Here is a 25,339-nt window from a genome sequence, read left to right on the forward strand (position 1 = left end):
CCCTATTCTATTGAGCGGAGATCCAAACATGCACGTTTTCTGTTTCTCTGATGTAAAACAAACAATTCTAAGCGGACATGAGAGCATAAGAGAAAACAAAAGAGCAGACTGTAAAAACTCTTGTATTATTGTGCTACTACAAAGGGTGTACTTGCATTTTTATACTTATATAGTATAATTATAGCAGTGGTACAAAATGGTCTCAAAATGATGAAAATAAATCGAGCGATGCCTGCGAGCTAGTTCAGGCAGCCAACTTTACCCATCACTACCTTTGCTTGCCCCGCTGCTATCAGTATTGCTGCCAGTTTCTTCAGCGTCTCAGGTGTTCTTATAATAACTGACTGCCTTTTTGGGTTACAGATCCCCACATTTAAAGGACTTTATTTTCCTATTTTATTTGGCACTTTAAGAGAGCTCTATTTTTTATTTTCATTGTGTTTTATACCACAAATCCAGTACTGTGAATATATTTTGATTGTTGTTAGGCAATAAATTTGTCATCTGTTCAACAAAGTTAAACTCCTCTTGTGAGTTTTTATTAAGGCAACCGCTCACGGACCTAGAGATATGTTAGCAATTCTAACCCTTTCTACCATTGGCTTAGAAATTAAAGGGGGCGCTACAGAAGGATGGGCAATAAAACAATATCAACAATCATCGCAGTATAAATCATTATATAGCAAATGTGTAATGCATATATGTATATATATGTTGTTTGATCTTCTCAGGTTGATAAAGTTTTGCTCTTAACAAGAGTCATTCTCTATGCACAGAAGTAAGGAAATTCTGGAAAGGAGTCAAACACTGAGTTTTATAATAAATGAAGATGTATCAGTATCCCTAGATATGCTTGCTTGGAAATAAAATGGATAGTTCACAATCTGCAGTAACACACAGTTTGATAATGTTGGCATTCCTATCTGCAAAGAACCATACTTATCAACTGGAAAGTAAAAAAAATTTTTTTTGTTTATTTAAAATAATCAAAGAAATAAATGGCTAAAGGACCTCATAGTGCTGATAAACATGGAACGTGCAGCCTCTGCCATACATGAGCATTAGAGAGACAATGATTTACAAGAGCCATGGACACTTATAAAATAATATATTTTAAATAATGGACATTTAGTTTGAGGCTCTGTTTTATTTGAATTATAAATAGAATACATGTAAACCCAGTAGGTAGAGCCAAGAAACACTGTTATGAAGGACTGATTGATGCAGTGTACCCCAAGCAAGGAACTATGCTTTATTTTACTGTATATATTTTGTCTTTAACCTCTCGCGTACTATCTTGTGATGTTGCCGTGATAATGGTACATATCAATTATTAATAATATATATTTTGTGAAACAAACGTTATTAAATAAAGAAATAATAATAAAGAAATAAAATCTCTGCCCATTGAGAGGAATTTAAGAACACAGCCTTCACCCAGGATGGAGGTAAATGAATAATCAGTCTTTAATACTAAAATAAATATTAACAATGCAACATTTATCCTGATAATTATCAATATTGTCAAACAAGAATGTTAATGATAATAATTTATCATCTTTTTACTTTCTTTTGGTCATGTTGTCCTGTAAGAACTTTCCAGCTCTCACTCCAATGTTCTCTTCTCTAAATCATCCTTAATGTGGCATGTATAATTTTCATATACATTTTGTATAAAATGTTATATTTAAAAATGCCTCCGTTGACATTGCCGTGAGCTGTTGGGAAAGGCACAATATCACAGATGCCTTCTAAGTTATGTCACTTTCCCCTTACAATGCTATTTTGTTATAAATAGTGTTCACATATGGTTGCCAAAGTAGCCCTTGCTTTTTCAACACCCTCTCAGATGTGTTAAAATAGTTTCTCTTCAACTCTTTGGATGAATTCCTAGTAATTGACCTTGTCTCGTGCCCCCTGCCAGCAGCATCTTCAAAGTTAAAAGCCTTGTACCTCTCTTAGGGCCTGATCTATTAAGATCCCAAATAAAGAGTGCTCAATTGCTTGTGCATTATAATAGATTGCACGTTTGGTTTGTGGACATTTTGTGGGTGATCTAGTAAAAATAATTGCATAAATGATAACAGGTGCAAACATGGTAGAAGCGTTAGTATTTAAATGAGTGTTTTGTGTGTGTTACTGGTTTCTGCCATGGAACATAACGGAGAGCAGAGTGGAATTAGAGGTGTTATTTGACACCTGCATTGCTCTCCAAACCATCTGTTGGCACCCTTGCTCACCAACAATGGTTGAAAACCATGATGAGATCTCCTCAAAGCGTTGCATCTCTGCCAGAGCTGCGGCCTAACACCTAAACGTTATTCCCCTTACTCCCTAAGGAGTGGCACAGCTACGACCGCAGGTCTCCATCATCCATGCTTACCATGCCATGTCAGCCTCTACAAGAAGGAATATTGATTGTTAAAGAACATCAATTACTGCACCCTTGATGCTTTAATATGTACTCTCTGCTGCCTAATGCCATTGTTGCATATCTGATGATTCGCTGCACCCTTGTCGTGGCATCTATCGCACTCCTGTCTGTCCTGGGAGATGGATCCCTCACATGTGGCTCTCTGAGGTTTTCCAGGTCTTTCCCCCTATTAATAGGGTTTTGGGTATTTTTTCCTCACTCTTGTTGAGGGTTAAGGGGAGAGAATGTTGCATCTTGTTAAGCCCTATGAGACAAATCGTGTTTTGTAAATATGGGCTATACAAGCAAAAACTTTGATTAAATAATATGTATGTGCTCTGCTGCCTAATGGAATCGTTGCTTACGACCCTCACGGCGGCTGGTGCTGGGCCAACACATAGCAGTCTCAGTAGGTAGTACGTATATTTTCCTGCATGCCAATGCGCCTACGGAGAATGGCCACACAGCAGTGGTGAATCACCCACACATCACAGTCTTACTAGTTAGTATATTCTCCTACAGGCCAATGCGTCGACGGAGAATGGCCACACTGCAGCGGTGAATGGCGCACACATAGCAGTCTCACTAGGTAGCATATTCTCCTGCAGGCCAATGCGCTTACGGAGAATGGCCACACCCCGACGATGAATGGCCCACACATACAAGATACTGATCCTTAACGCCAGGCTCAGAATTTGTGTGGTTTTGGGGGGTTACAAGTATTTGCTCATCACTCCCATTATATCTATGTAATCATATCAGGGGGAGTGATTAAGTCGGAAACTAGACCCCAAACACTACCCTGTTTTACTGTTGCAATAAACGTTTGAACGTGAGTTGTCTGACTGAAATGGAGCGATGCCTGCAAGCTACTTCAGTCAACCAACTTGAGTTGTGCTCCTCCAATCATGTGACATACATCATGTGACATACCTCACTCTCCACAATCATCTTTAATACACACCCACCTTAGTTAAGCAGAAAAATGTTTCCCATCACTCCCTTTGCTTGCCCCGCTGTGTCGTATTGCTGCCAGTTGCTTCAGCCCCTCCACCACCCCAGCATCCACCTGTAGGCTCCGACAGGGGGGGGTAACAAGTACTTGCTAATCACTCCCATATCTATGTAATCATATCGGGGGGAGTGATTAAGTCGGAGCCTTGATGCCAAACACTAACCTGTTCTACTGTTGCAATAACAATTTGAACTTGAGTTGTCTGACTGAATATGATTTATCGCAATAATTTCTGGCACAATATATCGTCCGACAATTTTTATTGTCATGACAGGCATTATTGGAAAGTGGGAAACATGTAAAATGTTAACTTTTGGACCCCACTGTTTACAGCAGATATTATGTTTTACTGTGTGTCCTTGTGTGTGCGCATACATGCACACTACACACGCATTGGCCAGTATACTATAGCTGTCTGAGGTCTGTGTGAAGTGCAGACAGCAAAGAAAAGTCAGAGGTATCATTGTATGTGAATGACTCACCTGATCTGGACTCTGCCGACCTGTCCTCTGCAGGGCAATGATGGCAGTATGGACGGGGTAGCCCTGGGCTGTGATGGTCCCCAGTAGCTCTCTCTCCTCTGGGCTCAGAACTGACAGTAGCTCTGCTGACGAGTCTGAACCAGATGAGGGGAGACCTCGGGGGTTCGAGGTCACAGGGGGGTTCACACAGGAATCTGGATTGGGAGATTTCTTGGAAACGACAGTGAAGTGAGTGTATGCGTTTCTAGAGTAGAAAAAAGCAACGAGGATAGAAAATGCAGTCCTTGGACCAATATCTTTCACTCTGCATATGCTTACTTTAGTCAGTCATCAGAAAGCATCACATACTGTCATGGTTATCTGTTTTAGTTCTGTGTTTCCTGTTTTATTTAGAAGTTCTGATCTCCCTCATGTGTTTCTGTTGTATTTAATTCCTGCCTTTGTGTTTTTCCCTCCAGTTTTTAATTTTGCCTTGATTTGTTTCACCTGTTTGTTCTGTGCCACTTGTCTCTGGTTTGTCACTGTGGAGGTGGCTTAGTGAGCACTTCCAGGTGAACCAGGGAGACGGAATTGGCACAGCTGAGACTAGTTGGCCAATCAACTCTCCCTAGATTCAAAAGGGAGCCGAGCGGGTTTTTTTTAAAACATTTTATTTTTACAAATACACTTTATTTACATATTTTCCTTGTTACAATCTGTAGGTTACAATATAGTGCTGATGTAAATAAATAATTAAAAATACATCAATCAGTTAAAAAGTGTGGAAAAGAGAGCTGATAATTGCAGATTATGTTTTTTAAAAGACTCGAGATCAGAGACATGTTTGTAAAAACTGAACACGAGAACACACACACTGCCTTTGCTTCCTGCCCTTCTTTGTTCTCCACTCTGAATTTTTTGCTCACATAAACTACCATTTTGGCCTCACCTGAGAGGTAGTTAAGGAGCTGCCACTTGTCTTTGTTAAATTTGTTGTATCCCCCTCCAACCTTCTCAGTAAAAATTACGTTAAAAACCGTTAAAAAAGAGAGAAGAGACTTGTCAATCTCTTGCACTAAGTAAAAACGTGATAAACAGTCTCACACAGGTTGCAGAATGGACACTTATTAAGAACAGTTGGATTAAGAACAGAAATAAAAGTGTTGGAAGCAACGGCACCGTGTAAAATTCTCCACTGGAGGTCGACAGTCCGTTTTTTGAGGGGAGGTTTACATAAAATCCTCCTGAGCTGGGTCCATTTTCGCCCCACCTCTGTGACCACACAGTGGGGGGCCTGTTGCTCAGTCTGGACTGGTGGATGCTCTTCACATGGTTCCTGTAGAGTTTCCTTGTCACCTCTGTGTAGGGTCAGTTTTAGTTCATTCACTACAGTGAGAAGGGGGCCCGTCTTTTCCCCCAGCCCTAGGCTCAGGATGATCTCAGGGTAGGGGTCTGCAGCATCAGGTTCAGTTTCCCGGCTGTGGTAGGCCATAAGGAAGCCCTTCTCTTTCCCAGAGAGGCTCTGGGTCCAGAGCTCCAGGATCCTCTGGTCAACCCGGGTCGACTGCAGCCCCAGCAGAGAGCCCAGGGACTGGGTGTCGTCCAGCGCCGGCCCCAATGCATCCACCAGTTGCTGCAAGGTCAGAGTCCCAGACCGGGTCAGCAGCGCCATCAGGCCGGGTGTAGTTTGGTTGCTGATGTCGAGTCTGGCTCCGTGGATTAATGGTTCTCTCAACAACCAGTACAGAGAGTCATCTTTTGGGCACCTTTTATGGTAAAAAAAGGGCCCATGATTTAAAAACACCTTGATAAATGTTGTCTTTTAACCGCTGGCTGTCGAGGTGGTGTCCTGTAAATGGTATGAGCTTTGTAGACAATTGGCAAACTTTTCGGAGGAAACCTGGTCTTGTTAGGAGAGACGGCGTTCATCTTACTTGGGATGGAGCAGCTCTCTTATCTAGGAATATTACTCAGTTTATAAACCCCAAATGACAACCCAGAGTTGGGACCAGGACGCAGAGCTGCAGTGCTACACACTTCTCTGCACTCCCTCTGGATCAGTCACACAACCACAACCCCATAGAGACTATGTCTGTTCCCCGTCCCATTAAATTATTTAAATCAAACATTAACAGAGGGAGAATTCCACACAAAAAAAACTAATACAAATTAACACAACCTCTGCAACAACACAACAAACAAAGACATTTAAATGTTGACTTTTAAACATATGATCACTGCTATTGAAGGCTATTTTAGTAAATGAACTAGTCTCAGATCAAAAAAAATATTTATTGTCCCTCACTGAGACGTGGCTGCATCCTGATGAATATGTCAGCCTAAATGAATCTACTCTCCCCCAGTCATGTAAATACACACATTCCCCGAGACTTTGGCCGAGGAGGTGGAGTTGCTGCTATTTTTAACTCCAGTCTATCAATTAATCCTAAACCTAAACTAAACTACAACTCATTTTTACATTACATTTCATTTAGCGGACGCTTTTATCCAAAGCGACTTACAATAAGTCTTGTTCTTAGTCTTCCACACCCATCCAAGAAATACCAACAGCCAATCATATTTGCTGTAGTTTACCGTGCTCCGGGGGCTTATTCTGAATTTTAACAGAATTCCCTGAGTTTTTATCAAGCCTAGTCCTAAAGACAGATAAAGTTATTATTGTCGGTGACTTTAATATTCATGTTGACAATAATAATGATAGCCTTAGTGTTGCATTTATTTCAGTACTAGACTCAATAGGTTTCAGTCAGTGTGTACACCAACCTACTCATTGTTGTAACCACACACTTGACCTTGTATTATCATACGGTGTCAAAATTGAACATCTAATAGTACTTCCGCATTATCCGATTCTATCAGACCATAATTTAATAACCTTCGATTTTTCATTATCAGATTACATGCCACTTATAAAAAACTCCTTTTCTAGATGTCTACCTGATAGTGCTGTAGCTAAATTTAAGGAAATAATTCCAATTACATTTAACCCCCTATTATCCGTCGATATAACCAACGAATTCTTTAAAAACCCTAGCTCCACTGAGATTGACCATCTTGTCGATAGCTCTGTAAAGTCATTACGATTAACATGAGACTCAATAGCGCCTCTAAAAAAGAAACGTGTACAACATAGTAAATTAGCTCCCTGGTATAATTCCAACACACATGAATTAAAACAAGCGTCAAGAAAACTAGAAAGGAAGTGGTGCTCCAGCAACTGTGTTAAAAATCCCCTAGCCTGGAAAGATAGTGTTAAAGCATATAAGAAGGCCCTCCACAAAGCAAACAACCCCAGGTTTCTCTTCAGCACTGTAGCCAGGCTGACAGAGAGTCACACCTCCACCAAACCCAGTATTCCTCGATCCCTGAATAGCAATATCTTTATGACCTTCTATTAGAAATAAAATCAACCATCTCCTGCCTTCAGTTGGCACTAATACCCTATTAAGAACAGAAATCTCAGGAACAGCTGAGAATCTTACAAATTATTGAGACAGCTTCTCTACAAAATTAGTTAAAGAAATTCTGCCCCTAATTGATAACACAATCAATCTGTCATTATCATCAGGATATGTACCACAGTCCTTTAAACTAGCTGTAATCAAACCCCTTCTCAAAAAACACACCCTAGACCCGGAGGTTTTAGCCAACTACAGACCGATATCCAACCTCCCCTTCCTGTCTAAAATCCTTGAAAAGGCTGTAGCCAATCAGCTTTGAGTTTCTCCAGGAAAGTAATATATATGAAGACTTTCAGTCAGGGTTTAGAGCTAATCATAGCACAGAGACAGCCTTTGCAAAAGTCACTAATGACCTTCTAATAGCTTCAGATCAAGGGTTTTTGTCTGTCCTCGTTCTGTTCGATCTTAGTGCAGCATTCGACACAATAGACCATCAAATTTTATTACAGAGACTAGAACAGTTCATTGGCATTAAAGGAACCGCCCTAAACTGGTTTAAATCCTATTTTTCAGATCGATTCCAATTTGTGCAAACTAATGATGAGTCATCTGTGCACACCAAAGTTAACCACGTTGTTCCACAGGGCTCTGTGCTCGGCCCAATTTTATTGTCATTATATATGCATCCACTAGGAAACAAACTCTGTAAATTTCCACTACTATGCTGATGACACCCAGTTATACTTGTCAATAAAACCTGAACAGTGTAATCATGAACTAAACTCCAAGCATGTCTCAAGGACATAAAAACCTGGATGACCCGCAATTTTTCTCTTATTGAACTCAGATAAAACAGAGGTTCTAATACTTGGCCCTAAACACCTTAGAGATACATTATCTACATATTGACATTGCCCTTGCTTCCAATAAAACAGTCAGGAACTTGGGAGTGATCTTCGATCCTTTAATTCTCACTTAAAACAAATTTCTAGGACCGCCTTCTTTCACTTGCGTAACATCTAAAAAATCAGACATGTCCTTTCTCATAGGAGCATAAACATTGATAAAAACAGCAGTAAAATGGTCAAACTGAGCTTTTACTAATAGAAGCCTCCCCTCGATAAAATGCTGGTCCTCCAGTGAGTTTGGTTTAAAAGCCCTGGAGAAGTGGAAGCCCACTCCTCCACTCAGAGAAGTGTTGTGACTTATAATGGCTTCCTCTCCCCACTCCCTCCTCTAGTCAGACTCATTATTAAAATCACTATATGTTTCTTGTTAAAACAGAACATCTATCTTTTTTATTTTAGCTGTTTAGTAAATGAAAGTTCTTTTCTTTTGGTCTCTTGCACCATTTACGTTTAAAAGCCCCACATCCATGGTCCTTTCTTCTTCCCCTTCACCTCCCACCTCCCTTGCAACCCGGTGCATTAACAGAACTCATCCCCGTGTGTTGGGTCGTACACAGCAGCGGGTCACCGCGGAGAGGTCAGCCACTTGGGCGGGGAGCCCAGTGAGCCTGTCCGCCGACAGTGGGCCTCCGCCGCTCCGGTACCAGTGGAGTAGCGGGGGCCTCCGCCCCAGCGCCCGTAGGTGTCCCAGGACCGGGTGGGGTCGGGTCATTCTGTCTCGGACAGGATTTCACCATGTGTCCCTCCTCTCCACAACCGAAACACTTCATCCCTGATGAAGATGCGAAAATCACGTAGTCATAATCATCTACTCTAACGTGGAAGCAGAGGTTGAGCTCCTCATTCCGGTTGTTGAGTATCATGTAGAGCTGTCTGCAGTGAGACACTACGTGCTTCAGTAATGGAAACTTACATCCAGACAGCATCTTTTTGATTGGGGACGCCACCTTCCCATGTCTGGACAGCTCTCTACTGAGGAACTCATCAGTGAGGAAGGGAGGGACATTGGGGACAGGACCACCTTGGTGGTGACCAAGGTGGTCCTGTCCAATGTTGGGACAAAGGCAGCACCTGTACAAAATAATCATTCACAGTGATTCCCGTCTCGACGACTGAGTTCACCTTTTCCAACCAATCCAGGAAAACGACCACGGCGCTGTTCATCCGCACGGCCGACACAACACTGCTGTGGCCGACCTTCTCCCCCACAGCGAGGCCAATGTTCTCCACGCTGCAGGGGAAGGTGGCAGAGATTTTAATGCCATGTTTGCGGGTTAGAGATTTAAAGTTCCCGCTGGCCATACCTGCCACGCCATCGACAAGACACCGGTGAGGGAAAATTAAAGAAAAACACCAAACTATTAACTACTGTGAACCTTTCACCAATAACTGGGTGAAAATAATATCATTTACAAAAAGAAAAAGAAAATAAAGAACACTCACTCACACACCACAATCTCCAAGCATCGAGTGCAGCACCGCAGAGTATTACCCCCACTAGCTACCCCAAACGGCCGCACCAGCCACCGACTAATAAATATACACAGCAAATTCCGCCCCTCTCCCACACACTGGCTACTTATTGTATCCCTGTTGTTACTAACTATAGGCCAATATATATATAGCTCGCAGGTCCAATCACCTAATCTCGGTCCCCATATCTCTATCCCCTATCACACCCAGCTGCTAGAGCTTTGCCCACCAAACTATGAATATTTAAGCACTCCCAGGAATAATGGCAGAATAGGTGGCCTAGCTGTTGTTTTTAAAAAAGAGAGAGACATTTTCTAGTTTTGAGGCTGCTAAGTTCACAATTTGCAGCACCGTTCCGGTCCTTGGTCTAGTTATTTATCGCAGTCCCAGACCAAATGTCAATTTTGCCCCCAGAATTCTATGAACTTTATCGTTAATTTTTTTTAACTATGATAGCGCTATCATTGTTGGGGATTTTAATATCCACATTGATGACCCAACCAATGGTTTCGCAACTGAATTTTTAAACATCACAGAGTCTTTTAATCTAATCCAAAATGTTGCTGGTCCAACTCATAACCATGGCCACACAGATCTAGTCTTTACCCTCAGTCTGAGCATCAATTCCTTGACCTTAGAGGATGTATTTGTCTCTGACCATCTCTGTGTTAAGTTAGACTCCCTGTTCCACGTTGCCCAAAAAAAACATCAAAACCACTAAAAGCTCACGCATTTTAAATGACCATAGTGCCTCAAAATACTAATCCATCTTTTCCACGGGTCTTCTTGACCATAACCCTTATGAGTCATCCGATCCAATATTTTACTCAATGGCTTTAATAATACCTGTCAAACCACACTGGATTTCATAGGCCCTAATAAAACAAGATTGAAATCACCTGTTATCACCTCTCCATGGATTGATGACAGGCTACGAGAACTCAAAAGGCTCAACGGAAGTTTAAAAAGACCAAACTGCATGTCCACTACTTATATACTTACCCTGTTAAAAGTTTTATTTTAGTAGTTTTTCCTTACTCTTGTTGAGGGTTAAGGACAGAGGATGTCACACCTTGTGAAAGCCCTATGAGACAAATTGTGATTTGTGAATATGGTCTATACAAATAAAATTTGATTGATTGGTTGATTGATATATATGAAAGACCTCTTAACTTCCTATAATAACAAAAGTAAAATTGCAAGAGCTAACTATTTCTCCAAACTAATAACCAGTCAAAACCATCAATAGACTTATAAACCCTGCTCCTTCTGCCCTTCTAGCCACTTCAAATACTGACTGTGGAAAGTTTTTATCTTTCTTTAACCCTTGTGTGGTGTTCGGGTCTGTGGGACCCGTTATCAATGTTTGCTAAAAGAAAAATGATGCGATTAATAATTTTTCCAAGATTATTTTAATAACTTCTCCCACATACATTTTGCAGCTCTTGACTCCCTATAATTCCAGTCGTAACCTGAGATCGGCCAGCCTGTCCCTGTTGGCTGTCCCTAGGTCAAGGCTGGCTTCTCAAGGTGACCAGGCTTTCTCTCTCAGGGCCCCAAGGCTCTGGAACTCCCTGCCTGACGAGTTTAGGCTCACCAATACACTACCGATCATTAAATCGCTGCCCAAAACATATTTTTACAGAAAAGCATTTCTAACATGCGACTTGTAATTATTTTCATTACAACAATCTGTCTTATAGAGTTCAAGTGTGATGTTCCGGACCCCCCCACATCTCTCTCTCTTTTCTACTCCCTCTTTGCCACCCCCTCCTCTCTTCCCCATTTATCTCCGCTCACCCCAACCGCTCTAGGCAGATGGCCGCCCACATTGAGTCTGGTTCTGCCCGAGGTTTCTCCCAGTTAATAAGGGAGTTTATTCTCTCCACAGTCGCCAAAGTGCTTGCTCATTGTGGGAACTGTTGGGTTTCTCTATAAACTTCAGGTCTTGACCTTATTATGTTATGATTTGGCTCTTAAATTGAACAGAATATATTTTATGTCAATCGAATGTTAATTTTGCCATGGACTTTTGTTTGAAGCACTTGTAATCTTGTTTAGATAAGTGATAGTGATAGGGCTTTAACAAGGCGGGACATCCTCGTCACTTAACCCTCAACAAGAGTAAGGAAAAACTACAACAAAAAAAAACTTTTAACAGGGGAAAAATAACGTAGAAGCCTCAGAGAGAGCCAATTGTGAGGGATCCCTCTCCCAGGATGGACAGAAGTGCAAAAGATACCACATGTAATGGAGAAAATCAGAAAAATCAGATTATTTACAGAATTGATTAGAAGAAACAGTTTGTAGCATAATGAAGGTAAATTAATTGATGGATTATTTTCAGTAATGGTAGAGTATCTAAGTAGACATATTGTATATCAAGCACTCTTGTTGTAATCATAGTCCATGGTCAGCAGCCACCACGATCATGATCCACCATCATGATCGGATGTCACCATAGTCCACAATTCAAACTCAATTCAAATTCCTGGTCTCTCTCTCCCCCTCTCCGCCAACAAACAGGAAGTGCTTGTAACATCTCTGCACATGCTCCTTAATGCCTAAAACTTGTGTGTACAATGAGAATCACTACATAAACACACCCTAAGGACAATATTTGGCAGCTGAGGTAAAATAGCTCAACAGCGCCACACTTTGTATGTTCTACCACACTAATTAAAATGCCTAACACCACTTGATGTTAGTGGATGTTAGGGACATGTCTTCAGTTGTGTACCTTAGCATCATCAGGTGTTTCAGCCTATTAATCACAATACACCCTCTTCTAAGGCAGGCCCACAACAGATCTGGGTGCATGTCCCTAGCATCTTGGGGCCCATTTGGGATCTTTTCTCCTGATCCAGAGCCATTGGCTGCTGCGTTCTGCAGTCCGTGATGTTTATTTTATGGTCTGGCGCAGGGCTTTTCCGTGGATTCTAAGATATCTGAACAACCTGATGCTGGATGTTCCAATAAAACCCCTGCATCCAACCTCCACAGGGCAAATTATTGCTTTCGCAGGATGTTGGACCAGAGTATCAGGTGTGGTCTCAGGGTGGTAGTGACAATATGTGATGGGACTGTAAGCCGCTTGCACCACGTCCACCAACATTTCCCAGTCTCGTGACAAACTTATGATCATGTGTTATTGATCGATGGTGTCTGATGATGTCTGCGTGTCGCTCCGGTCATTTTAACACTGAGACCTGACTGCGACCTCCTCGTGTTGTACTGAGCACAAAATGTTGACGAGTCATTTTTCATGATGTTTAAATGCAGTCTAATAAACTCTGGAGTGAATCAAACAAACACTAAGTTACTTCATGTACTGATCAGGTCCTAATAACTGATGGGTGTTTATTAGTTAAAGTGAGAGCAGGTCAGAGTGGAGGAGGACACAGAAACTCCAGCTCGGTACAAACCAACTGCAGCTTCTGCTCTGATCATTGAGCAGCTGTGACCAGAGAAACTCTGTGTTTTCACTGTTGCCACTGTTCTTCAACAAAGTCACTGACCGGCTGCTTCACGTGAACGAGCTCTGATCTCACTGTGTGTGTCTCTCTGAACAAGTGAGTGGGGGCGGGGGGGCGGAGCCCTCGGGCCTGTGTGTGTGTGCGCTGTCTGGGAGCACACACACACACACATTCGCCTGCTCCTGGTATTTCACATGATGGCCTGATACGATGATGATTTAAAAAATAAATAGATGCGGGCAACTTAAGATAGACATATGATATTTTATCGCGGGCCGGATATAATGGTACTACTGGCTGACAGTGAGTTTGACATGTCTGCGCTAGAGGTTTCTTCCAGTTAATAAGACACTTTTTTTCTCTCCACACACTAAAGCGCTTGCTCATTGTGGGAACTATTGGGTTTCGCTACAATTTTTAAGGTCTTGTTTTAAGTGCCTAGAGATAATGTTTATATACGCTATACAAATGTAATTGCTAAGTCAGTCACATTTTACAGCAGGCTGGAGAAGAGTAACCATTGGATCCAGCTTTGCTAGGATCCTTATCCTATTAATCCCGATGAACCTCTTATAACTTAAAAGGATTCAGGGAGCAGACTTTACAGTCTATTTTCAGGGTTGAGAACCCTGAAAACATTCTTGAAATGTGTGCTGAAAAAACTTATAAGATGAGGATGAATTTCCTCTTCCAGTTACTCAGCATCTATTGCACTTCTGTCCATCCTGGGAGAGCGATCCCTCACATGTAACATGTAAACCTTTTAAGGTTTCTTTGTTAGTTTTTCCTGACTGACGGTTAAGAGCAGTTGATGTCGCAACTTTATGTTTAGCCCTATGAGACAAATTGTGATTTGTGAATATGGGCTATACAAATATAATTTGATTGATTGATTGTGTTCATGTCATTATGAAGCCTGTTTGTTCCTGGTTTAAGTAAGTATATTTAAACCATGCTCCAGGAAAAGTCAACACCCCAGCTCAGACTGAGGGTTATCTTTAATGCAGTGTGCAAAGCATTAACTGCCTAAGCCGCTCTATAATCTCTAGCGCTGAGGCCACGTGGATGAAACAGCATTGTCAAAGCAGCGTGACAGATTGTGATGTACAAATAAAAAAAAAGTATTTGTTGATTAATTAAAATTCAGAGCAGAATCCAATACAATTTAAGTTAATAGTGAGTCCTTCTTCTGACGTAATTGGATGTTATGTTTTTTTCTGTAGGCTTTGGTCACCAATTACTTCATTTGTATTTGGTTCGGCTCTAACACTGTTTACCCCTGAGACGGCTAAAATTATGAATAAATTCATGGATAAAAACAGTGCCAATGGGGTAACAGGAATGAGTAATCTCATGATCATTCAGCTTGTAAACAGGCCATTAGACACCACTTTAAATTATAAATTGACTGTATTCATATCGCGCTTTCTATTCTTAAAGACCACTCAAAGCGCTTGACATTACAGTTTTGCCATTCACCCATTCACACACACACAATCACACAGTGCATCTATGTGCGGCACTTTCTCTATCATACATCACTTAAACACTGTCGTCGGGGCAATTTGGGATTTAGTATCTTTCCCAAGGAAATAGAGATCAAACCACCAACTTTCTGGTTAGTGGATGACCCATCGTATCTCCTGAGCCACTACAGTCGCCTAGTGTACTGTCAGCAACACTCAAAAGTGAGTTCAACTGCAATGGTTCCTATAACATGTGATTGTATAGTCAAATTATGAGCAAGCACAATTACAAGTACTCCTAATAAAGTATTTTTGTTTTGTTTTCCTCATTCATCTGTTCATCACTCCCCTATCCCTTTTTTTTTTAGATATGTTAAGCTATTATGATACCAAAGTTATTACTGTTGAACCTTGATGACTCTTGTTTGTCTTATAAACTTGGAGCACAGTCCCTACAAGTTGGCACTTTGACCTCACTGTTTTTCAGATACAGTATGCTTAAGGACAGAATATTAACAGTTAAAAATGCATCACTGTTTATGATGTGTACATTGATAGAAAAACACAGAAAACACATACTGTGGGTGATATAGTTATAAATGTCAAAAGACAGAGCATGTCAAATGGAAAAGAAGATTAGATGAAACATTACTATTTTGAATTTAACATTTGTAAACTGCAAATGCAATTTTACTTATTTCATTGTCACTATACATTTTCGCATTCTCATTTTACAAGAATTAACATTTTCCATTTCCTTTTCTTTCTAACTTTATGTGTGGCCTTATTATTCATTCTAGGGTAATAAAACAATAGTCTGTTTAGTTTTCACAGTTAATTTTAATTATGACCAAAACATTTTTCAAACACCACTGTCTACAGATATTAAAATATTAATATCTTACCATTGTGCTGTAGTTAGTGATGCTGGGCAGCATTTGGACTGTATTAGCTCTGTTGTTTGGAACTCGGATGGTGATTGCAGAATTGGAAACTCTGGTGTTGGGGGTCTTGGTGTGAAGGATTCTGTGTGAGAACAGACTATGTTGGTTGTCTTCATTTGGATCAAGTTGTGAGGACATCTCCAGCACAGACAGGGAGCACTGTCGTAGATTCTTCCTGCGCTGGTGTGGCAGGCTGCTCAAACAGGCTGGAGGGTTCAGCAGGTCTGCAATAAATGCTTTCTGCTGACCACGCTGGCGTGAAGCAGCTCCATTTGGGTGGACTGTCATTGACACACATGTTTTTGCATTCTGGGCCATGCTCTCCCCTTCATTTTCAGAATCTAAGATGGTAAACTTGGTGCACATTATATCGGCGTTGAGGCTGTGGGAGCGCTGTCGAGGGTTGGGCTCCCAGAAGTCAGAGCTATGTCGGTTTGCCACGCAGCTCTGCTGAGTGCTGCTAAACATCATCCAGTATGGAGGACAGGATGGCAGCAGTCCTGATGAGGAGGAAGAGAGCTGAGGCCGATGACTGGTGACACCACTCTGCAGCCCTGTTAGCACCCAGTTCTCCAGGCAGAAGTCATACTGTTACATGGAGACACAAAATATTAGTGATAGAGTCACTTAAGTTCCAGGTTTCTGAGGTCCACTATGAAGCTCTCTCTTTATATGTCCATAATTTTTTCTCAACTGTGACATTAGCATGTCATGTTAGTTTATCTGTTGGTAAAATACTGGTCAAAAGTCAAATATATCAAAACACACGTTGCAGGTATTAATATGGAACTTCATGTTATAGCCATATTTATATGATTATCACGTAATTTACTTTCTTTATAAGGCTGTCAAAATTAACACGTTAAAGCGGGATGATTAATTTGTGGAATTAACGCGTAATTTTTAACGCATTAACGCATGTGCAGAATGACCTGCTCCATGTACGTATACCCGTCCCCACTCACTCGCCCAGAGTGACACACACAGTGAGATCATAGCTCGTTCATGTTAATCAGCCGGTCAGTGACTTTGTAGAAGAAAAGTGAAACACAGAGTTTCTCTGGTCACAGCTGCGTCCTGATCAGAGCAGAAGCTGCAGTTCGTTTGTACCGAGCTGGAGTTTCTGTGTCCTCCTCCACTCTGCTCTCACTTGACCTAATAAACACTCATCACTAGTTATCAGGACCTGATCAGTACATGAAGTAACTTAGTGTTTGTTTGATTCTAGAGTTTATGAGGCTGCATCTAAACATCATTAAAATGACTCATCAACATTTTGTGCTCAGTACAACACGAGACGTGACGCTCACAGTCAGGACTCAGTGTTAAAATGAGCACAGCGACATGCAGACATGATCCGACACCAACGATTCATAACAGAACACATGACCGTAGGTTTGTCACCTAAATCATCCCAATAAAAAATGAACTATGAACTTGAACTAGTTCATTTTCATCTGCATGAACTGAACTTGGAACTCTTTTTAACTGTGAACTGGCACAACACTGCTTCTACAGATGGGCTCAGATTCTAATTTCACATTCACATTTAATTGTGTAAAGGTTTGGTTGTTTGTTTAATTTAAAAAAGAAAAGAAAAAAGCGTTATTCAACCATCCTATATTTGCTAAAAAAATAAAAGAGCAAAGGCTAAGATGCCCCAATTGTTTAGGATAAAGGTTATCTTTAAGTTTGATACAAAAAAAAGTTCTAAATAACATCATCCTATGTTTGCTCAGAGGCATAGCAAAGAGACAGCCAAATTTAATTATGGTGTGGTATGTTTTAGTTTGATTTTATTTTATTTTTCAATCTTAATAACTATCATTTGGACTTGTCATCAATAAAAAACAAATGTTAAATGTATATATCCGCCTTCTGTCATTTATCTTTCCATTCCCACAACAATATACATAGAAAATGGGAATTTTTCGGGCATTTAGAAATAGTGATTAATCTGATTAAAAATTGTAATCGTTTGACAGCCCTATTTCTGTGTATGGGTAATTTATTTAATTCATTATTATTTGAGTTACTGAATTTTTTAATTATTGCCATATTACACACTTTTATTTATTGTTTGGTCAGGTGTTGGGTGGGTTAAAGTTTAAACATGCTGTGAGTGCGTCTTGGAAATGCCCCAGTCTTCTACCTGTTCAAGGCATATCGCCACTGGCAGATTTAGAAAAAAAAGAAGAGGTTACATTAATAATAATAATAATAATACATTTTATTTATAAGCGCCTTTCAGAGCACTCAAGGTCACCTTACACGGCAGATAAAAAACACAACAACATACAATGTATCAAAAACATCAATAAAATGAAATGAACAGTGAATAAAAAATAAATAATAAAATAACATTTGATAATTTTAAGGTTTTCTGTCATTGTAATGTCACTTCAAAGATATAATGTCACCATGCCGGGCAATTGACCTTGTTGGAGTGGGCACTATTTTATGAGCTAGGCAGGCGTCTGCCTACTGAGAAGATCTTAAAGGAATTTACAAACTGTTAGCACTGTCTCATCCAACTCTAAACTAACTTGCATCTTCAACCAGCAGAGTGCCCCTAAAAGTAGTGCACAATCTAATTCCTCTGGCAATGTGGTCCCTGATTTGTACCACACCAATGACTTGGTTAACTCTTTATTCCCTGTGCTCTTCAATGTTAGACCTCATTGCTCCTCTAAAAATATATATATAACACTAACACGATTAAACAGCCTTGGTTAAATGACAGTATTGGAATATGTAACAGGAGATGCAGAAAAGCAGAGCGATCATGGAAGAAATCCGGTGTTCAGGTCCACTTCGTGTCTAGGAAGTGTTTAATCCTCTATAATAGGACAGTGAAAGAGCAACAACATATTTTTCTGAACTCACACAATCCCAGATTCCTCTGCCACTTCTGACTGAGATGCAGACTGTGAAATCTTTTTACTGCACTTAAGGTCTGGCATTACCCAAAATCCTACCAGGATTCACTGTTCTATCTCTTTACCTACGTCTGAACTTCTTTAAACCATGTCCCGAATAAGCATATCCTCCAGCCCTTTTTAAAATATTCTAACTATCCTACTTGCTGTCTATCATATACTGCTCCATGTCAACTGCCTACTGCATATCCTTGACTATTATAAATGTGCCTGTATCCAGCCAGTCCTAAAAAAACCCCACCATGATCATTTTTTTAGCCAATCTCTACATATCCTTTTATTTCTAAGTTTATGAAAAATTGTTTGTAAGCAAGCTCTTGCAGCTGTGGAAAATTCTAGTATTTTTGAAAAGCCCCAATCAGGTTTCCATCAGCATCACAGCAATAAGACTGCCCTTCTAGAAGTCACTTATGACCTTTGAATAGACTGTATGGTGTGCACACAGCACTGCAGACTCATGCCCTTCTATGGGCATTGGCAGGTCGTTTACCTATACTAATGAGGAAAAACTGTGTGGCGGTAGCCCATCAGAAAAAAAAGGCATGCTAAAAAGTGAATGGTTCATCAACTTGTGTCCTAGATCCCATTCTAAAGTTACTTAAAGAAATTCTGCCTCTTATAAAATAGGACTTTACTGAATATAACCAATCGATTGTTATCATCAGGATATGTACCACAATCTTTTAAGTAAGCTGTAATCAAACCCCTTCTCAAAAAACCGACACTGGACCCAGAGGTTTTAGCAAACTACATACCGATATCCAACCTCCCCTTACTGTCTAAATTACTTGAGAAAGTTATAGCCAATCAGCTGTGTGAATTTCTACAGAAAAGTAATCTATATTAAGACTTTCAGTCAGGGTTTAGCACATATCACAGCACGGAGACAGCCATGGCGAAAGTCCTATTAAACTTAGACAAAACAGAGGTTATAATACTCTGCCCTAAACACCTTAGAAATGCATCATCTAATGATATAGCTATTCTAGATGGCCCGCGATAAAATATCATATGTCTATCTTAACTGGCCTGCCAGTAAGTAGGACGCACACTTTTTTTGGTGAATAAAAAGCTCCATAGGCCGTGCCACGGTGCGCAATGCCCGGCTAGACGCACACAGAGCGAGAGAGCGCTCATCTCCATTCACTCACCAATTTGATGATATTTGATGATATTTTTCCAGTGTTCCAGAGCCCCCAGTGCATGCTCCGTCAAGTTCACCAAGTCTCTCAGGCTTATCTCTCTCTCTTTTTCCTTCAGTCATTCTTTCCACATCTCGCTCCGGCCAGAGAGCTAAGCAGCATATACGGGCTCCACTAGTCAAGGCAGAGTGCACACAGCCTCGCAGGACAGAGAGCCAGGCGGAATGCACGGGCCATTGAACGAGCCACAGTGCGCAATGCCCGGCTAGACGCACACAGAGCGAGTGCCACTCCTCACCTGCCGAGTATTTGGTGTTATTAAAAAAAATTCCAGCGTTCCAGAGATCCAAGTACCTGCCCCGTTAAGTTCACCCACATGCTTTTCTCTGTGATGAAGATGAACAAAAACCCACACAGGAGTCGTCTCACTGATGCACACCTTCACTCCATCTTGAGGGTTTCCACAGCACAGAACCTAACCCCAAACATTAATGACATCTAGCTCTGGCACATAAAAGAAGGATGTAGCCTACCTAAATATGTTTTCTTTTTGCACTTTATCCAATATCCTGTCTATCATGTTTAATAAATGTTGACCCTGTTTGGCCCTTGACGTAGTCCCAGTATTTTATGTTGGCCCTCTCTGTGATTGAGTTTGACACCACTGTGCTGTTCACGCTGGTTTTGAAAAGGTGGTCACACAAAAGTTTTGGCCGGTCTTGTTTGCAGAGGCAGACTTAACCATTAGGCAAAGGTCTGCAATTGCCTTGGGCCCCGAACTACCATAAAACACCTAATAAACGTATGGTTTACTTAGTAAACCATACGTTTAGTAAACCATACGTTTATTAGGTGTTTATTAGGTGTGTAGTAAACTTTACTACAACGGACTATTCCATGAGCGCATCTACGTAAGTGATTCGGGGTGTAAACAGAGACTGATGAGTAGGGATGAGTGAGTACACCATTGCTACATTACATTTCATGTAATACTTAACTCAACGAGTTTTCATACACATTTTTTTTATTGATTTTTATTTTTACTTTTTAAAAATGACATTGTGTGTGAGTGTGTGAGAGAGAGGATCGCTCGCTCCGTGTGCGTCTAGCTGGGCATGGTGCACTCTGACTCGGCCAGTGGAGCTTGTTCGAGCCGCCTGGCTCCCACTCACTCACTCGGCTTGTGGAGAGGAGATCTGGCTACATATGCATCTAGCCGGGCGTGGTGCACTCTGACTTGGCCTGTGGAGCCTGTGCATGCCGTCAGGCTCACTCGGCTAGTGGAGAGGAGCGCTCGCTTCGTGTAAGTCTAGCTGGGCACATTCTGACTCGGCCAGTGGACGCTGAGGATATATGATCATAGTTAACGATGTTAAGCGTTAGTATCCCAGTGGACAGAGTGGCCGTGACAACGACATGATTGTAATGTGTGGCGCTGTGTGGCGCAGCAGCAGTGAGCTTTTTATAGGCTCTGTGTAGTGGAAGAGCTCTGTGTGTGGCTGGCCTATCAAGGAATGATGTGGACACAGCTATCCAATGAGGATTTTCATTCATCACGAGTATGGATATTGACACATTTTACTCGTATGGTACTTGTGTCCTGTAAAATTACATTATCGGTACCGGATACCCAAATATCCGAGTATTCGGCCTAACCCTATTAATGAGTGAGAGAGGTGGTGTAAAACGGCTGTAAGATGAAGTGAAGCTACCCAAGCTGTTGCGAAAAACGGAAGAAGCGGCAGGGCGGTAAAAGGTTTTTGGCAACACTGCTAAAGGTGACAACCCTTTTTTTTAATACTTTATTTACAATTTTCAGATACATAAAGTGTTGACAGGACATAATACAAATTCAAAAACATTCAAAAAATTTTTTTTATAGATGGCTCATTTCGCTTGTTCTCCCTTTAATTGTCTTGCCAATAACTTTTGTGGTTTGTCGCCAATCTCAAAGTGTCTCTGTTAAAGTTTGAGAAGTGTTTTACCAATCTGTTCCCCCAGAATTAAAAACACGCTTGACAGTATCGGAGCCAGCTACGCGGCAACATCAACCCTCTCATTGGGTGAGTTACAGGTGACACAATGTCACTTCACGCTATATGTGATTCAATATCAAATATATCGAGATAAACTGCTTGAGGTTAAACGCCTTAAGTATATTTGGTTACGCCTTAAATGTGTTTTTCTTCTCCCTGATATTCGTGTTGTGCTCTGTTATACAAACAGCAAGAATATATTTTTAACAATCCACTTTTTGCACTTCATGTTTTTTTACATTGGTTGCTTTGCAAATTTTTACGCTTAAATGTGGCTGTTATTGGATTTGCACTGCATATGCCTACGTTCATATACAATTATTTTAGCTATAAAATGAATAATATGTATGGTAATAGTTGATTCTAGTCCTGTGTGTGGATCATATAGTTGTGATTAAAGGTGTGGGTGGGCCGCACAAATTTTTCAGTTTTCAAATTGGGCCGCGGCATTCTTAAGTTTGGGAATGCCTGCCCTACGTTATTACCTCCGGTGGACGCACATTCACTGTCTGTTCCCACCATGCTCTGCTCCAGTGGCTCCACCGCATGAAAGATACCTACTAATGTGGTAGTGGGGTGTGATCAGCGTTGGCTGCAGGAGGGAGAGAGTGGGGATGGGGTTCTGGGATCGGTGCCAGGGAGAGAGTCTGATTGTGCACATGTGTTCCATGTTAACTAATGACTCTCTCCTCTTTATCAGCAGTAGCGCGCTGGGACACGGGCCCCCAGAGAAGAAGGAGACAAGGACTGGCGAGAGAGCCAGCGTGCATATATGTGTTTTTATCGGTCTGCGTAGAGAGAAAATAAAGAAAACATTACAATACAACAGAGCTTGTTTGGTTGGTGGGTGTTTTGCGGGTGATCTACTAAAAATAATTGCTTAAATGATAACAGGTGCAAACATGGTAGAGGGAGTAGTATTTATTAACTGTTTTCCTCCGTGGAACATTACGGAGAGCAGAGTGACTGCAAGCACAAAGTGAAATTTAATGCCATGCAATTGGAGATGTTAGTGGAAGAGGCAAACAAACACGATGTTGAGCTACAGCAAAGAAATATTAATATAACTCAAAGAAACATGATATGGGAGAGTATTTGCGAGAAAGTAAATGCTGATGGTAAAATAAAAAGAACAACCAATGAAATTAAGAGAAGATGGCAGGACATAAGAAGAAGAACAAAAGAAAAAAAAGCTCATAATAAAACCTGGGCAAATAAAACCTGTTGGGGGACTGGAAGAGATGCCTAAATATTGAGCAGCAGGTGCAGTTCACTTTCTGTTGCACGAGCGCTCAGGCGCGACACGCGGGCCATTATAGCACACCAGGCAGCACGTCAGCGCTGTATCTGGTCTGACGATGGCCATCAGTGCCCTGGAAAGAGGTATCGAAGATGGGGTACAGGCAGTGGTGAGGACTTTGTAAATCACAATGCGTGTGCTAAATTAAAGTATTTGCATCTACTCCTCCCAATATTTTGCGCACTCGGGTAGAAACGCCCGATATTGCATATTCATTAAGGCAAACTTAATGGACAGAACGTATTATTCTGCAAGCAATCCTCAGTGCGCACCATTAGTAGATCAGCTTGCATGTTTTTTTGCGGGTGAAATCAAGTTTGCACACGTTTCACACACGCAAACCTTTAGTAGATCAGGCCCTAGGTGTTTATTTTGACAGTGTTTTTAAATTTGACAAGCAGATTTATTCCATTGTTAGGTCTAGCTTCTTTCAGTTAAGACTTATAGCTAAGGTAAAAGCCTTCATAACCTCTAAACCTGATTACTGTTATTCTTTGTATGTGGGCTTAAGAAAAGAGGGACCATAATACACCTGTGTTGCGCTCCCTCCACTGGCTTTCTGTTTGTTACAGGATTGAAACATTTTATTGTTAACTTTTAAATCTCTTAATGAACGGGCAACGCCTTACCTAGCTGAACTCCTTTATGTTCACACCCTTTGCAGTACACTGCACGAAAGCCAAATTTTTGCGCCTGCAAACTCCCCTAATTCCTGGCAGTTAGTGGCTGTTTACAGGATGTGAAGTCCGCGTTCGGCCGTGACACAAATTGACGTACTCCTGGTAGCGCAGTGTGATCTAATTAGCATATGAATCGCAGTGAAACCGCTGGTGAGAACTTATCTCACTTCACCATTGGATGAAACCACAGACCTTTGAAACGAAAAGTCACTTGTGATTGGCTGGTAGATCTGTTGCTATTGGTCACCCTGGGTCATTATAATACACACGTGGGTAAACCCCTCCCACACGATAATAATAATAATTAATATATAGTTATTATTACGAATAATCTATTTATAAATATTAATCATTAATAAGCCTATACCAAAGCACTGCAGTTACTGAAGCCTATACATTTATTCATGTGATGCTTGATGTTATATGTAAAAAATTTACAAGGTACATGTTGAGTCAAAGCTTTATTTACATACAGCACAAATATTGTAAAAACACAACTGGCCTAGCCAGTGAAAAACTAATCAGGTGATGCTTAAAATGTCTCTTTGCCGCCTCTGGGTCATAAGTTCTTGGTGGGACTCTGTCCGAATCTGCTCCAGAGGTGTGAAGACGACGGACAGTTTCCTATAAAATACAACAGGACAAAAAGTCACGTTTATGAAAAAACTTACCGAGAACAAACTCTTAAAGGGGACATAGCATGCAAATTCCACTTTGTTAGTGCTTCTACAGGTTAATGTGGGTATCTGGCATGTCTACCAACCCAAAAACTCTGGGAAAAAAACACTTGCGCGTTTTGTTATAGTTCCTCTAAGTCAGAAACGTCATGCTTGAGTGACTCGATTGAGCTTCCTGGGTTTTGTGTCGTATCAATGCACTGGAAGTCTCCCTACATGGCCTTGGCCCACCCCCCACCTCATCCCCCCGTCCCCCCACACTCGTTACGCCGGGTTTACACCGGACGCAGCGAGGCTGCGAGGCAGCGCAGCGCCGTTCCCAAGCACGCAGCCGCCTGGCTGTTCACACGGGACGAGCATTTCTCCGCTGGTCAGCCCGCGATTCACTCACATGTGGCATTTGTCTGGATCGTTGGGACTGGGAGGCTGCAGCAGCTGCTCGGGCGCGACCGCTCGCTCTCCCATGCGTGAGCTGGAATTTGTGTCAACGCCACACAGCCAGCAGTGTGGAAGACTTCCGCAGTGTTCAGCACTACTGTAACACTGGCACAAACACACAGAGCCCCCCCACTCGTCACGCCGGGTTTACACCGGACGCGGAAGCGCCGCTGCAAAGCAGCGCAGCGCCGTTCTCCAGCGCGCAGCCGCCTGGCTGTTCACACGGGACGTGCATTTCTCCGCTGGTCAGCCCCATAGACTGTATATATAAGGTCAGCCCGCGATTCTGCTTTCTCCGCTTGTTGTTGTGCCCGTTGAATGTCGGGGTTCGGGGGTAAATGATGGTCTTCATAGCCCCCCCACCACCCTCTTTCTCTCTCTGTCTGTCTGCTTGTGTGCTTGTAGTGGATGGGCAGAGGGGACATTTAATTATGTGATTGGGAAAATTAAAACTCCAGGACAACAGAAGGGAATACAAAGTATGGGATGCATATTTGATAATTTATATCATATAAAATATGTAATTTATATCGTTTAAAATCATGGGGG

The 25,339-nt window shown here is 41.5% G+C and overlaps 1 protein-coding gene across 2 annotated transcripts in view; it reads right to left on the bottom strand.

Annotated features, from left to right (window-relative positions):
* The window catches only part of ubap1lb (ubiquitin associated protein 1-like b), a 50,206-nt gene that overhangs the window by 14,648 nt on the left and 10,219 nt on the right, over nucleotides 1-25,339 (bottom strand). For both annotated transcript variants that reach the window (XM_035163747.1, XM_035163737.1), the window contains exons 3-4: nucleotides 15,540-16,166; nucleotides 3,911-4,120 (exon numbers count right to left, since the gene is read on the bottom strand). In XM_035163747.1, coding sequence (XP_035019638.1) covers nucleotides 3,911-4,120; nucleotides 15,540-16,166 — 837 coding nt within the window. The remainder of the gene's footprint in view (nucleotides 1-3,910; nucleotides 4,121-15,539; nucleotides 16,167-25,339) is intronic.

The sequence above is a fragment of the Hippoglossus stenolepis genome, chromosome 1, assembly GCF_022539355.2.
Source record: "Hippoglossus stenolepis isolate QCI-W04-F060 chromosome 1, HSTE1.2, whole genome shotgun sequence".
Lineage (NCBI taxonomy): Eukaryota > Metazoa > Chordata > Actinopteri > Pleuronectiformes > Pleuronectidae > Hippoglossus > Hippoglossus stenolepis.